Here is a 16,857-nt window from a genome sequence, read left to right as displayed (position 1 = left end):
TTGTCCATTTCACCTAGGTTATCAAGTTTGTAGGCATAGAGTTGTTCATAGTATTCCTTTATTCTTTTAATTTTCATGGAATTTGTAGTGATGTCCCCTCTCTTTTCTGCCCAGGCAATATTTTTAAAGTAAGGACAGATTATAACTGAAACCTAAAATGAATCATTTTAAACTCTTAAGCTTCTATTTTTTTTTTTACTTCTTATTTTCATATTACTTTATTGTAACATCTTTATCTGGGTAACATAGCCCCTTCTTAAGGCTGATCTTTGTTTTCCTCTGCCTTTTGTTTTGCTTTTGTTTTTGGTTTCTGTTGAGAAGAGTCATTTATCTGAATTTATTTGTTCAATAAATATGGATTGCATAACTGTTACTTACAAGTACTGTGGTAGGCACTGCATGAGGCATACAAACATGGATCAGAGGAGAACATGCTTGCAGGGAGCTTATAGGATAATTGGGGAGGTTAAAATATGTATAGAAATTATGGTTAAAAGCAACTAATACCATAGGAATGATTTCCACTCTTGTTTGCCTTATTAGATACTTACTGATAATTACTTGTATTAACCCTATAAAGCCCTAATCTCTCATTTAGTCATCCATTTCATCCATGTATAAATGGTTTTTTAGTAAGAAAATGTTCTTGGTGGTGTGCAGTCTTTTTATCTATACTTCTTCAAATAATTAAGGATCTTAGGAAAAAAGTAAGTTTTAAAGCCCTATGACTTTGTTGATTAAGAACATTAAGAACCTAGTACTTTTTCTTTCTGCTTCAGATGATAATCCGAGTTGCCAGTGTTAGAGGATTTACATCATTCATTGGTTTCTTTGTAGGGGAGTGAGTATTAATGTTCTCAGGCATGAAGCAGAATTTTATGGAATCACTCCATTAGGTATGTATTCTAGTATTTTATATTTATGATTTGACCCTTTGAGCACTAAACTTGCCCAAATGAAATGTGTTTTATATCAGGTCCTAATTTTTGATGGACTAGTCAGTGCTTGCTTTTTGTGGATTTTCATAGTAAAAAGGAGTTGTCAGCTGATTTAACTTAAACATTTTCCTTTTCTTTCCTTATCCTCTTTAACTAGAGAAAATAAAAATGGAGTACTATTTTTGTGTTTGCATGTACTCTTGACAAGTTTGCTTTGAAATGTTTTTAGTAAGAAGGCTTCTCTTATGTGAAGAACTGGAGCGTTCATCTTGTGGCAGTGTCCTTTTTCATGGTTACTTGCCTCCACCAGGTACTTCTGCTTTATTTATTTAGTTCTTTTTTTAAAGTCTTTTTATCATTAAGTAAGTACAGATGTGTGAGTAGGAAAATCTGTTTCTTGATTATTGAGTTTCATTTGTAAATATACTAGAAAAAGTGAGAACTTTAATATTAACAGAAGTTAAGTCATACTGTATATTAGGGTAGGGATTTGCCAAACTTTTTCTGTAAAGGGCCAGATGGGTTTGTGAGCTAAAAGATCTCTGTGGCAACTCTTCAGCTCTGCCATAAACGCTACAGAAATGCATGGGTGAGACTGTGTCTAATAACAGCTTTATTTACGTAAACAGCCATCAGGCTGGACTTGGCCATGGCCAGATTTGCTGACTCCTCTGTTTGAGAACTGGTTGTTGATCTCCTTTGTGGAACCCCAGGAGGTTTTCAGAGATTTAGCAGTGTTTAGGGCAGAGGAGTGTGAGGTGCATGTCATCTCTGCCCCTCTTCAGTGAGTTAGAAGAGTTCGGTCTTTACCTGTGTTGTAGCAGGCTTTTGAACAAGATTTCATTTTGAAAAAGGCTCTCCTGCCAAATAAGAGATGTTTGAAAGTATCGGGCAATTCAGCTCTAGAGCGGTTTAAATTAGTAAATAGTACCTAACACATAGTAACTGTTCCATAAATGTGAAGAGTAGTGACAGAATGAATGAGTTAGTGATTGATTGATTTGGTAACCTAGAGCTAGGTAAATACAGAGTATAATATGATAAATCTTAGTCTTACTTTTTATATATATAACATGATAAGTATCAGAAATTTGTTGAATGAATTTTATTTTTTAAAAATTTCATCTTGTTTTCTATGGTAGTTAATTATTTGCAGTAAATTGGTGTATTGGAAGATAAATTTTGGCTATAATGAAATTCACATTTGTTTGTTTCTTAGCCATAATGTGAACTTTTAAATTTTTGGTAGGTGAACTTAGAAGTAAAGTTATCTTTTTCTTTCCTTTTGTAGGTATTCCTAGTCGTAAAATAAACAACACTACTAGATCCTCTGCTGATTCTAGAAATGGACTAAATTTTACAGAAGGTGAAGCTCGAGGAAATGGTACACAGCCTGTTCTCTCTGGAACTGGAGAAGAGACTGTTAGGCTAGGTAAGCAAAGAGTACATAAATAAAAAAAGTACATATGTTTTTAGTTCTAGATGATATTGAGTAATTATTTTTAAAGATGTGATTTTTGCTTTATCTCTTTTTAATCTAGATCTACCATTTATATCTTGAAGAATCTCACTTAACATAATTTTTATTTAAAAAGTTCATGATCTTCTGTTAGCTGTAAATCTTTAGAACAGAGATTGGCAGACTTTTTCTGGAAAGGGCCAGACAGTGAACATGTTGGGCTTCATGAGCCGAAGGGTCTCTGTTGGAACTGCTCAACTTTCATTGTGGCACGAAAGCAGCGATGACGATGTATGAACAGATGTGATTGGCTGTGTTCCAACAAAGCTTTCTTTAACAAAAGAGGTAGAGGACGGGAATTGGCCTGTTAGTCATAGTTTTGCCAACCCCTTCTTTAGAACGTAAAAGATTTCTTTTGCTAATATCAACAGGATTTCCTGTGGATCCACGAAAGGTACTAATAGTAGCTGGCCATCACAACTGGATTGTAGCTGCGTATGCCCATTTTGCTGTGTGTTACAGGTATTGTATAATTAATAATGGTTTGCTTTTTATTTTGGGGGGTATTTTTTAATATTGTGATTTTATTTTTATAGATTTAAGAGCTACTTATTTTAGTCATCAAATTTTTTTCCTTCACATTTTGCCCACTTCTGTATCTCCTGATTAGATTTAGTTTGCATTTATTCTCACAACTAATTTGGTAAATATTACTGATAGCCTCAGTATGTCTTAAATATTGCATATACAGTATGAACTGTGGTATAACTGAGATATCTTGAAGTTACATCTTCTTGCTTAGTATATCCAGCTTCTGAATCATTTAACTATTGTATTAAATGATGAGGCAGGATTGTTAATTTGAGCCCTGTGTTTTTTGTCTATAATGATTGAGTCTTTTGTACTCTATAGTAGGGGAGAATAGGACCTTACATTGGTCATGACTGCCATACGGTTGGGAGCGAGGTAGTGAAGCAGGACAGTTGTAGGCAGAAGTGATGTAGTTTAACATCTATAACGTGTGAGCTTTACACAGAGGTAGTTCGGTTTTACTAATTCTTGCATTCTCAGAAACTAACAGGGAACAAGGAAAAGTGTACACCAGTGATTTCTCTTTTTTAATTGGAGAAAAGGTAGGATTATTAGTTCAAAATCACTGTATGCAATGAGAAATGTTGATGACAGGGAATGGTGTAGAAGAACAAAAATGGTTGGGATATACTAACTTAGACTATGATCCTATTGAATTTAATTGCCAAAATATCAAAAAACATAAATATTTTGTCACTATTGAATTTAGTTAAGAAAAAGTAGCCACAATAGATTAAAAATATTTAAAATGTCTTCTAAAGTTTACAGATATATTTAAAGGATCCCAGATGTATTAAATAAAAGAAAAAAACCCCTCAGTTTATGAGAGATTTGCCATATGTGTTAAAAGAAAAAAAAAAGACCTCTTCTATCAGTAATCTGCACTTTATATTTTCATTGCAGTAGAGATTCGGTGCACACTTTTCATTTTGAGAGCATTCTGTTGATATGTATTTTTAATATTATTTATTGAGTAGTATGAAAAATATTTTTTGGATGATTTCTTTCAGGGATGATTTTATATGAAGCAAGACTGATTTGAAAAAGGGAATTTTTTTTTTTAAGAGTGTTGTTTTGAACTTACCAGCTTATGGATCTAAATTGAGAAATGGTTTTAGATTTTGCTTTGTTTGTTTAAATATTACATACATTTTTTTTGATAGGGGATTCCAAAGGAGTTATATAACGATTATACCAAGTTATCCAGGTGTAACAGCATAATTTATGTTACTGCACAGCAGTGCTAAAGATTGTGACTTGCCAGGCAGGCACACATGGTATTGCACAAAATTTCACCCATTGAGTGGCGAATACAAGAAAGTTGATGCTGTTACATTTTGCATTCTTTGTTTTTGCTTTTGACCATGACTTTACTTTCACTGAGTGTCGATGATTTCAGAGCAATATGCCCATGCAAAGTGACAAAGGGAAAGAATTAAGGACATATTAGATTTTCTCATGTACAGTTAAATCATTCAACACAATGCCAATAAAAAGATTTCAGAAGAAAGGAAAATATTCAAATTATTTTAAGAGAGTAATCATTTTAATAAATTGTTTTTCCACAGCTTTTTGTATCAATAAATTTAAAACCTTAAAAAAGGAAAGAGTAGCACAGTGAACTATTTTTCACCTATATTCATTAATTTTCTACCTTGTTAGGTTTTACTTCTATATTTCTTTTTTCTTGCTCAGTTTACAACCTGTTACTTGTATTAATGAAGAGTATTTGTGTAGATTGTTTCCCTTTTAGAGCTTATGTTACACTTTAGATCTTTAATCCACATGGAATTTACTTTTTGTATATGGTGTTAGATTTAGGAATCTTTTATTTTCTTCCAAGTGGGTGGCTAATTATGTTCTGATTATTACATAAATCATCCTTTCTCATTGAATATGAAAGCCCCCTTTATCTTGCTTTATATTTATTTTTATATACTTGGATCTAATTTTAGACTCTTTTTTTTTTTTTTCCGTTGATGGACATTTAGGTTGTTTCCCTGTCTTGGTTATTGTAAACAATGCTGCTGTGAACAGGGGGGTGCAGATATCTTTTCAAACTAGTGTTTTCATTTCCTTTGAATATATTCCCAGAACTGGAATTGCTGGATCATAGGGTAGATCTATACTTAATATTTTTGAGGAAACTCTATACTGTTTTCCATAGTGGCTGTACCAGTTTACAATCCCACCAACAGTGCACAAGGGTTCCCTTTTCTCCACATCCACAGCAGCATTTGTTGTCTTGTGTCTTTTTGATGATGGCCATTCTGACAGGTGTGAAGTGATATCTTACTGTGGTTTTAATTTGCATCTCCCTGATGACAAGTGATGCCGAGCATCTTTTCATGTACTTGTTGGCCGTTTGTATATCTTTGGAAAGATGTCTATTCAAGTCCTTTGCCCCATTTTTTAATTGGATTATTTGGTTCTTTGCTATTGAGTTGTATGAGTTCTTTATATATTTTGGATATTGACCCCCTTATCAGATACATGGTTTGCAAATATTTTTTCCTATTCCATAGGTTATTTTTTCACTTTGTTGATAGTTTCTTTTTCTGTGCAGATGCTTTTTTAGTTTGATGTAGTCTCACTTGTTTATTTTTTATTTTGTTGCTTGTGCTTTAGGTGTCACTTTCAAAAAAAAGTTATTACCAAGACACATGTCAAGGAACATTTTTCCTATGTTTTCTTCTAGGAGTTGTATGGTTTTAGGTCTTACATTTAAGTCTTTAATCCATTTTGAGTTTATTTTTGTGAGTCGTGTAAGGTACAGGTCAAATTTCATTCTTTTACATGTGAATATCCAATTTTCCTCGCACCATTAATTGAAGAGAAAATGCCTTTTCTCCATACACTATTCTTGGCTCCCTTGTCAAATACTAGATGACTATATATTCTTGGGTTTATTTCTGGGCTCTTGATTCTGTTTCATAGGCCTGTTAGTCTGCTGATCATCTTAATTATTCCCTTCATTATCTGCTGAGAATTCAGAATAGGAGATTGAATATTTTTGTGTGTTGGGTTAGATGGAAGAGAAACAAGATAAAGCATTTTTGTGTGTTAAAGAGAAAGACATGCATATATGTTTAACTTCACAGTTTAACCTTTGAGAGGTAGAATCAACTGCCTTTCTAATCAACTTGGCAGTGAGGTGTTGGAAAGAAAACAGTGAAAGTTATATTGAGAAAGGTCTAGTAGAAAATAAAACAGTGAGGGATTTTATGCTGATATACAGTGTGTTTTTTACCAAAAAAAAAAGAAGAACAACAACATAGGCAAACAAAATTGCTCTAACAAATGTAGCTCATCCATCTTGACCACAAAGAAAGAATCATTGTGTCCTTATATTTCTGCCTTCTTATGGTGCCCTCTCCAAATCACAGTTGTGTTTTTAGTTGGAGAGTCTCCTAACTAACCTCCAAATCCCTCTATCTGGCTGGGGTCCATCTCTTGAAGGAAAATAGGCAAGGGGAAATCCTAACTGACAGAATCTGATGTGACAAATCATTTCAGCACTGAGCAGAAATTATGGATTTGGGAGTGGGGAAAGGAGTGGGGAGATGTGGGAAGGAGGGAGAGCTCTTCAAAATAAGATAACTCAGCTCTAGAGTTATGAGGTATCCCCTCACACTGGTCAGAATGCCCATCATCGAAAAATCTACAAACAGTAAATGCTGGAGAGGGTGTGGAGAAAAGGGAACCCTCTTGCACTGTTGGTGGGAATGTAAATTGATACAGCCACGATGGAGAACAGTATGGAGGTTCCCTAAAAAACTAAAAATAGAACTACAGTATGACCCAGCAATCCCACTACTGGGCATATACCCTGAGAAAACCATAATTCAGAAGGACACATGTACCACAATGTTCATTGCAGCACTATTTACAATAGCCAGGACATGGAAACAACCTAAGTGTCCAACGATAGATGAATGGATAAAGAAGATGCGGTACATATATACAATGGAATATTACTCAGCCATAAAAAGGAACGAAATTGGGTCATTTGTAGAGATGTGGATGGACCTAGAGTCTGTCACATAGAGTGCAGTAAGCCAGAAAGAGAACAACAAATATTGTATATTAATGCATATATGTGGAATCTAGAAAAATGGTACAGATGAACCTACTTGTAGGGCAGGAATAGAGACGTAGACGTAGAGAACGGACGTGTGTACGCAGGGGGAAGGGGAGGGTGGGATGAACTGGGAGATTAGGTTTTACATAAATACACTACCATGTGTAAAATAGACAGCTAGTGGGAACATGCTGTATATAGCATAGGGTGCTCAGCTCGGTGCTCTGTGGTGACCTAGATGGGTGGGATGGGAAGGAGGTCCAAAAGGGAGGGTATATAGGTATACATATAGCTGATTCACTTCTTTGTACAGAAGAAACTAACACAACATTGTAAAGCAATTTTACTCCAATTAAAAAACAATAACTCATTTCTAGAGGCTCCTGATGAGAAAAGGTTGGGAAACCATCTAGTTCCATAAAAATTGCTTCTGAATACTGAGAAATGAATTGGACTTTTAAGTTATGATTTATTGGGGTATTATTTTATGCCAGACATTACACTAAAGGCTCTTGTATACATGTTCTCATTTAATTATTGCAACAACCTGTGGCATAGATCTCATCATCCCCATTTTACTAGTGAGGAAATCAGTTTGGAGAAAAAAGTACCCCAGGTCATCCTGGGGAAAGAAGTGGCAGGATTCTCAACTAAATCCTGAGTCTAAAGCCACTGCTCTTCACCAGTGTGCCCACCATGCCTTTCTTTTAAATTATAGCCTCCCAAAACATTGCTATTCCATTTGCATTTTAATTGCTCAAAAACATCTTACAATCAATATTACCTTGTTGCTCCATGTGATTGTATTGAGATCTGGGTGTCAGGAGCTGTTAATACCTCTCTCCATCCCAATGCTTCCCATGTCCCTGGCACACAGTAGATACCTAAGAATGCATCAGAATAAATGCTGTGTTCCTGGTCTCTGGTGTTAGTAATGCCAAACAATTTTGACAACATTAGTAACTCTTTGACTCAGTGGGACAGGCAATGGGCTCAGTCTGAGGGCTACCCCTCCTCACCTTGTGGTTTCTATTCCTACGGGAGTGGAATGGGGTGGAAACATCTAACAAACAAATCAACTGAACAACAAAGTTTCAGCTACAGAGACTTATGAGAAGAAAATAACATAGGTGACTTGGTGTATTAGTTTCTTACTGCTGTTCTAACAAATTACCACACATTTAGTTTCTTAAAACAACACAGTTACCATCACTCAGTTCTGGAGTTCAGAAGAGTTCAAACTAGATCTTGCTGGGCTAAAATCAAGGTATTGGCAGGGCTGGGTTCCTTTTGGAGGCTCCAGCAGGGAATCTGTTTCTTTGCCCTTTCCAGCTTCTAGAGGCCGTCTGTGTTCCTTGGATCACAGTTCCTATTTCTGTCTTTAAAACCAGCAGCATAGCATTTTCAGATCTCTTCCCTAACTCCCACTCTCCTACCTCTGCTTATAAGGACCTTTATGATTACATTGGTTGCACCTGGATAATCCCTCCATCTCCTTAATTTAATCACAACTGTGAAGCCCCTTGGCCATATAAGGTAACATATTCACCGGTTTCAGCGATTTGGATGAGGACATGTTTGGGAGCCATTATTCTGCTTACCACATTTGGTGAGGAGTGGCATAGTTCAGATGGATAGGACAGACATCAAGTTGGAGGTGAATATTAGTCTTATAGTTTGGATTTTAATTAGCTTGTACAAGACACCTACTGAGACAGGCCTTTTTTTTTTTTTTTTTTTTTGGAGTATAGTTGATTTACAGTGTTCTGTTAGTTTCAGGTATATAGCAGAGTTGATTCAGTCATACACATACATATATCCATTCTTTTTCAGATTCTTTTCCCATTTAGGTCATCACAGAATACTGAGTAGAGTTCCCTATGCTTTACAGTAGGTCCTTCTTGATTTTCTATTTTATATATAGTATTGTGTATATGTTAATCCTAAACTCCTAATTTATCCCTCCCCTGCTGCGTTTCTGCTTTGGTAACCATGTTTGTTTTCAAAGTCTGTGTGTCTGTTTCTGTTTTGTAAATAAGTTCATTTGTATTATTACTATTTTTTTTTTAGATTCCACACATAAGTGATATTGTATGATACTTTCTCTGTCTGACTTCACTTAGTATGATAATTTGTAGGTATATCCATATTGCTACAAATGGCATTATTTCATTCTTTTTTATGGCTGAGTAATATTCCCTTGTATATAAGTACCACATCTTTATCCATTCCTCTGTCAGTGGAAATTTAGGTTGCTTCCACATCTTGGCTATTGTAAATAGTGCTGCAGTGAACGCTGTGGTGCATGTATCTTTTTGAACTATGGTTTTCTCCAGATATATGCCCAGTAGTGGGATTGCTGGGTCATACTGTAGTTCTATTTTCAGTTTTTTTAAGGAACCTCCATACTGTGCTCCATAGTGGCTGTACCAATTTACATTCCCACCAGGGTTGTAGGAGGGTTCCCTTTTCTCCACACCCTCTCCAGCATTTATTGTTTGTAGATTTTTTGATGATGGCCATTCTAACTAGTGTGAGGGGATAACTCACTGTAGTTTTGATTTGCATTTCTCTGATAATTAGTGATGTTGAACATCTTTTCATGTGCTTTTTGGCCATCTGTGTGTCTTTGGAGAAATGTCTATTTAGATCTTCTGCCGATTTTTTGAGTGGGTTGTTTGTTTTTTTTATATAGAGCTGCATGCTCTGTTTGTAAATTGTGGAGATTAATCCCTTGTCGGTCACTTTGTTTGCAAATATTTTCTCCCATTCTGTGGGTTGTCTTTTCATTTTGATTATTGTTTCCTTTGCTGTTCAAAAGCTTTTAAGTTTAATTAGGTCCCATTTGTTTTTGTTTTTGTTTCCATTACTCTAGGAGATGGATCCAAAAAGATACTGCTACGATTTATATCAGAGTGTTGTGCCTATGTTTTCTTCTAAGACTTTTATAGTATCTGGCCTTACATTTAGGTCTTTAATCCATTTTGAGTTTATTTTTGTGTATGGTGTTAGAGAATGTTCTAATTTCATTCTTTTACATGTAACTATCCAGTTTTCCCAGTACCACTTATTGAAGAGACTGTCTTTTCTCCATTGAGTATTCTTGCCTCCTTTGTCATAGATTAGGTGACCATAGGTGTATGGGTTTATCTCTGGACTTTCTATCCTGTTCCATTGATCTGTATTTCTGTTTTTGTGCCAGTACCATAAGGTTTTGATTACTGCAGCTTTGTAGTATAGTCTGAAGTCAGGGAGTCTGATTCCTCCAGCTCCGTTTTTCTTTTTCAGGGTTGCTTTGGCTTTTCGGGGTCTTTCGTGTTTCCATACAAATTGTAAAATTTTTGTTCTAATTCTATGAAAAATGCCAGTGGTAATTTGATAGGGATTGCATTGAATCTGTAGATTGCTTTGGGTAGTATAGTCATTTTCACAATATTGATTCTTCCAATCCAAGAACATGGTATATCTCTCCATCTGTTTGTGTTGTCTTTGATTTCTTTCATCAGTGTTTTATAGTTTTCTGAGTACTAGTCTTTTGCCTCCTTAGGTAGGTTTATTCCTTTTGTTGCAGTGACAAATGGGATTGTTTCTTTTTGTTGCAATGGTAAATGGGATTGTTTCCTTAATTTCTCTTTCTGATATTTTGTTGTTAGTATGTAGGAACGCAAGAGATTTCTTTGCATTAATTTTGTATCCTGCTAATTTACTGAATTCATTGATGAGCTCTAGTAGTTTTCTGGTAGCATCTTTAGGATTTTCTACGTATAGTATCGTGTCATCTGCAAACAGTGATAGTTTTACTTCTTTTCCAATTTGGATTCCTTTTATATCTTTTTCTTCTCTGATTGCCATGGCTAGGACTTCCAAAACTATGTTGAATAAAAGTGGTGAGAGCGGGCAACCTTGTCTTGTTCCTGATCTTAGAGGGAATGCTTTCAGCTTCTCACTGTTGAGAATGATGTTAGGTGTGGGTTTGTCATATAGGGCCTTTATCATGTCGAAGTATGTTCTCTCTATGCCCACTTTCTGGAGAGTGTTTATCATAAATGGGTGTTGAATTTTGTCAAAAGCTTTTTCTGTGTCTGTTGAGGTGATCATATGGTTTTTATTCTTCAGTTTGTTAATGTGGTGTATTACACTGATTGATTTGCAGATATTGAAGAATCCTTGCATCCCTGTGATAAATCCCACTTACTTATGGTGTATGATCCTTTTAATGTGTTGTTGGATTTGGTTTGCTAGTATTGTGTTGAGGATTTTTGTGTCTATGTTCATCAGTGATACCGGCCTGTAATGTTCTTTATTTGTTTTATCTTTGTCTGGTTTTGGTATCAAGGTAATGGTGGCCTCGTAGAACGAGTTTGGGAGTGTTCCTTCCTCTGCAATTTTTTGGAATAGTTTCAGAATGCTAGGTGTTAACTCTTCTCTAAATGTTTGATAGAATTCGCCTGTGAAGCCATCTGGTTCTGGATTTTCGTTGGAAGTTTTTTAATCACAGTTCCAATTTCAGTATTTCTGATTGGTCTGTTCTTGTTTTTTGTTTCTTTCTGGCTCAATCTTGGAAGGTTGTATCTTTCTAAGAATTTGTCCATTTCTTCTAGGTTGTCCATTTTATTGGCATATAGTTCCTTGTAGTAGTCTCTTGTGATCCTTTGTATTTCTGTGGTGTAAGTTGTAACTTCTTTTTCATTTCTAATTTTATTGATTTGAGCCCTCTTTTTTTTCTTGATGAGTCTGGCTAAAGGTTTATCAGTTTTGTTTATCTTTTCAAAGAACTAGCTTTTAGTTTCATTGATCTTTGCTGTTGTTTTCTTTGTCTCTATTTCATTTATTTCTGCTCTGGTCTTTATGATTTGTTTCCTTCTGCTAACTTTGGGTTTTGTTTGTTCTTCTTTCTCGTATTACTTTAGGTTTAAGGTTAAGTTGTTTATTTGAGATTTTTCTTGTTTCCTGAGGTAAGATGTATTGCTATAAACTTCCCTCTTAGAACTGCTTTTGCTGTGTCCCATAGGTTTTGGATTGTCGTGTTTTCATTGTCATTTGTCTCTAGGTATTTTTTTGGTTTCCTCCTTGATTTCTTCAGTGATCCATTGGTTGTTTAGTAGCATCTTGTTTAGCCTCCACATGTTTGTGGGTTTTTTTATGGTTTTGTCCTTATAATTGATTTCTAACCTTATAGCGTGGTCAGAAAAAGATGCTTGATATGATTTCAGTTTTCTTAAATTTACTGAGGTTTGCTTTGTCACCCAGCATGTGATCTGTCCTGGAGAATGTTCCATGTGTACTTGAGAAGAATGTGTATGCTGCTTTCGGATGGCATGTTCCATAAATATCAATTAAGTCCATGTGTTCTAATGTGTCATTTAAGGCCTGTGTTTCCTTATTGATTTTCTGTCTGGATGATCTAAGTGACGTAAGGAGGATGTCTGTTCATACTGTCATACTGACAGTCTGTTCATACTGTCTGGATGATCTAAGTTGACGTAAGTGGGGTGTTAAAGTCCCCACTATTATTGTGTTACTGTCAATTTCTCCTTTCATGGGTGTTAACATCTGGCATATATATTGAGGTACTCTTATGTTGGGTGCATATGTATTTACAATTGTTATATCTTCTTGGATTGATCCCTTGATCATTTTGTAGTGTCCTTCTTTGACTCTTGTAACAGTCTTCATTTTAAAGTCTATTTTGTGTGATATGAGTATTGCTACTCCAGCTTTCTTTTGATGTCCATTTGCGTGGAATACCTTTTTCTATCCCCTCAGTTTCAGTCTGAATGTGTTCCTAGATCTGAAGTGGGTCTCTTGTTGACAGGATATATATGGGTCTTGTTTTGTATCCATTCAGCCAGTCTGTGTCTTTTGTTTGGAGCATTTAATCCATTTACATCTAAGGTAATTATTGGTATGTATGTTCTTATTGCCATTTTAGACACTTAGGTTCTTTGACATATATATCTATTGTCATACAATTTGTGGTTCAGTATGCTTATAGTAAGTTTCAAAATCTTGTAAGGCATGTCCCCTCCACTCTGTTTCTTTGAGATCTTAATGTGGAAGATAACCATATTCTTTGCATAGCTTTTCCAATTTCAGAGCATTGGTTCACTAGGCAGCAGTAAGGAGATGGAGTACTATAATATCAGAGCTTGTTCTGTCTTGTTTTACTTACGTGAAATTTTGTATTACATGTATGGAAAATTATAGAGCAAATATTGCTTTTTCTTTGTACTTAATTTTAACTTAAAAATAGAAGTAAATTCACATACCTTATTGAGTTAAATTATGTAATTGTTATAATCACTCTCAAATACGCTGTCCTGATTGTTTTACTCTTTTGGCATCTCTTTATTTTATTATTTATTTATTTATTTATTTATGGCTGTGCTGGGTCTTCGTTTCTGTGCGAGGGCTTTCTCTAGTTGCGGCAAGCGGGGGCCACTCTTCATCGCGGTGCGCGGGCCTCTCACTATCGCGGCCTCTCTTGTTGCGGAGCACAGGCTCCAGACGCGCAGGCTCAGTAATTGTGGCTCACGGGCCCAGTTGCTCCGCGGCATGTGGGATCTTCCCGGACCAGGGTTCGAACCCGTGTCCCCTGCATTAGCAGGCAGATTCTCAACCACTGCGCCACCAGGGAAGCCCTCTCTTTATTTTATAATCCCCTAATTTTTCTAGAGAAAAATTATTTAGAAGTACAGTCTTTGTAAATGATTAGATCGTATTTTTAAAAAGATTAGATCATATTTAGTTTTATTATTTTTAAAAAGATTAGATCGTATTTAGTTTTATTATTTATATTCCTCAATTAATGATCACAGGATTACATCATTCACCTCATTAAATAGATACAGCATCTCTTTCTTGAACAGTGTATGAGTCTAGTATATGTCTGTATCCACATAGCAGCATATTATCATTATTCTTGAAGTGCTGGCAATTCCTGCTTTGTGTCCAGTCTGACAGTTGCTAAAAGCCATCTCTATTTCATTTCTCAATGTTTGTCAGTATTTAGAGTTTATTAGATAATTATTTCCATTTGTGTATTTCAACACATGAATCCCATCTGGTGGCTGAAGTGGGTAATTACAAACCATCCATTGCCTAGGAAAAAATAATACATATTTCTGTGTATTGCTTTTAAGATTAAGGAAATCATTAGTTCTTGAAATTAATAAGAAGGTTGAATTGCATATTTTTGTGAATTATAGTTGTATTACTTTATTGTACATTTTTAAACAAAAATGAAGCTAAAATGATTTTATTTAGGTTGTTAGGTGATCATCATTTATGAATACTAAAATTTGATTTTTGTGGTGAATATGTCATGTAGTATATAAAGGAGCACTTAATTTCTTCACATTTATTTGTTCTTTTTAGGTAAGGCAAAGAGAATCTTTACAGTTTTGTTTGTATCACTTGTTTGGTATAACTTTAAAAAATAGATACTCCATAGTTAAAGTTCAGGTCATTTACTGTCATGATTGCTTAACTGTAGGTTTTAAGTGTATGAAGGCTTACTGTATAATCACAGAGAATACATGTCTGAAAGACTTAAATTCAGTTAGAACAGAAAAAATTATTAAAAATTTATAGGTGTGTTTATCAGAAGTTAAATATTAAAGCATTTTTATTCAGTCAACTGCAAATCTGAATCATGATAATAAGTCTTTACATATGGGGAATGAATAGGCTCATGAGACTTTTTTCATTTAGAGTAAAACCTTTAAAATCCAGTCCTCAGAGAATGGTTTCCAAAGCCCCACATTTTATTCACTTGATAGTGCCAAGATGTTGGAGTATATATCGTATACCAGATCACTCCATTATCTTAGTTTCCATGAATAGACTATCATCTGAAGTTTCAAAAAAAACGATTGGTTGAGTTTCAATTAATAAGAGTAACTGAATAACTGATCAGTAACTGAAAGGAATAATAATTAGCCTGAAACTCTGATTTTTGTTGACTATTTCCATCCATCGATAATCACAGTACCAAATTTTTGTGTAGAAAAGTGAAAGGTACTACCTTTTTCTTTTTTTTTTAAGTTACTAAAGTTTTTACAATTTGAAGGACTTTGCTAAATTATTCTTTGGAGAAGTATAGAACTCTAGGCTCCTTTTAAGTGGTTTATATGTTCTCTATGTAAATATAAGGTACCTCAGGAGTAATCTGGCTTTGTAGAGGATATAGATCAACAAAATTTTATATTTAATAAATATAAAGGTAGATAAATAGCTGTGATTCAATTTATTTTGGAACATTCATTTGTGTTTTTTTGCATAAGTGCTGCTGAGTCTCACTTATGTGTCTGTTCTTACTTAACAGAATCAAAGAATCTTCAGGATGGCAACAAGTGTTTACAAGCCCGTATTTGGATTGGACTATTGAACGAGTAGCTTTAAATGCAAAGGTGGTTGGAGGTCCACATGGAGACAAAGACAAAATGGTCGCCGTTGCCTCGGAGAGTAGCATCATCTTATGGAGTGTCCAAGACGGAGGGAGTGGAAGTGAAATTGGTAGGAAAAATCTTGTTTACGCTGTTGTATATAATGTTCGGAAGTTTAAGAGGGATTGCCCATAAATATCAAAACTAGTTATTGGACTAGTTATTAGTTAGCTAGAGCTGCTGCATCTTATTTTCAGGGTCCAGTAATGTACAGGGCTGCTCAATGTGAGAGGAATGACCTGGTAAGTAGGGAAAAACACTGAAACCTGACTGCTCTGGAGGAATGTGCTTTTCCTGAATCCTATTTAGTGGTGGCTGCTTTCTCTCCACCTCTTTCCTACCACTGGGCCTGAAGATGGGGTGAATGACTTTCTTGTTCCTCCTCATTTGTTGCTTCTAGGCCAGAAAGTCTGAAGCTTTTAAATCTCTTCTGAATTTCACTTGACATTCTAGTTCAGGACCATTAAGAGTTTTTGTTTGTATAGGTTTTATCTATTGATATTTACCATAATAGGAATTAAAACTGAAATTTTAATAACTGCTTATTAATTTAAAAAATAACCTAAATAAGCCCATTGCATGGTAACATGAATAACATTTTTAATGAAGAATAACTATATTTCCAAAAATTTTTGTGGGAAGAGTGGCAATGGTTTACAGTTTTGTAAACCTCTTTAGTGTTTTATTGAATTCTGATACCTATTTCTGCTTTCAGTCTGCTACGTTTTGTTACTCTGGTTGAACTACATGAAGAGAATTTGGCTTCACACAGATACATAGTTGAAAAAAACATATTTTTATGTAGTGTTTTCAGATAATTGTGGATAGTGTTTGCTTCTGTCCCAAAATTTTGAAATGATATCTATGAACTCTGCTCATACAGATCATACTTTGTTAAATTAAAATCCATCAATCTGTTTTGTACTTTGAATGGATCTTTTGTCCTTACATAATTTTATAACATGATGCATTTGGAAAGTGTTGGTTTATTCTGAGTCATGTAATCTTCCAACTGTTGATACCTTTCATTGTACAAGAGTAAAAAAAAAAAAAATCACATTTATTACTATAACCACTGATCACATCTCTGAACTCTGTTGTGTTAGGAAGTTGTCACGCTCACTGTGGCAGATAAACGTTTTCCAGAATTCTGATATTCACTTGAAACACTGAGTTTGTATCATTAAAGTAACAGGTCCACTTTTCTCGCTTTTTAGGAAAGTCTACCAAATAACCAAATCTGAATTACCATAGTTTGTTCATCGTGCTTTCACATGAAAATGGTACGCTATGAGAAGAGCAGCTAGTTTCCTCTCAGCTCCAGCAATTGGGAAGATGCTT

General features: G+C 35.0%; 1 protein-coding gene across 2 annotated transcripts in view; it reads left to right on the top strand.

Moving 5' to 3' along the window:
• KCTD3 (potassium channel tetramerization domain containing 3) overlaps positions 1 to 16,857 on the top strand; it is a 63,363-nt gene that overhangs the window by 10,340 nt on the left and 36,166 nt on the right. For both annotated transcript variants that reach the window (XM_036853250.1, XM_036853239.1), the window contains exons 5-9: positions 838 to 896; positions 1,168 to 1,248; positions 2,230 to 2,370; positions 2,829 to 2,919; positions 15,396 to 15,586. In XM_036853250.1, coding sequence (XP_036709145.1) covers positions 838 to 896; positions 1,168 to 1,248; positions 2,230 to 2,370; positions 2,829 to 2,919; positions 15,396 to 15,586 — 563 coding nt within the window. The remainder of the gene's footprint in view (positions 1 to 837; positions 897 to 1,167; positions 1,249 to 2,229; positions 2,371 to 2,828; positions 2,920 to 15,395; positions 15,587 to 16,857) is intronic.

This window comes from Balaenoptera musculus, chromosome 1 (assembly GCF_009873245.2).
Source record: "Balaenoptera musculus isolate JJ_BM4_2016_0621 chromosome 1, mBalMus1.pri.v3, whole genome shotgun sequence".
In the NCBI taxonomy this organism is placed as follows: domain Eukaryota; kingdom Metazoa; phylum Chordata; class Mammalia; order Artiodactyla; family Balaenopteridae; genus Balaenoptera; species Balaenoptera musculus.
The sequence above is the reverse complement of the archived record's forward strand: the minus strand, read 5'-3'. Positions and strand labels throughout refer to the sequence as shown.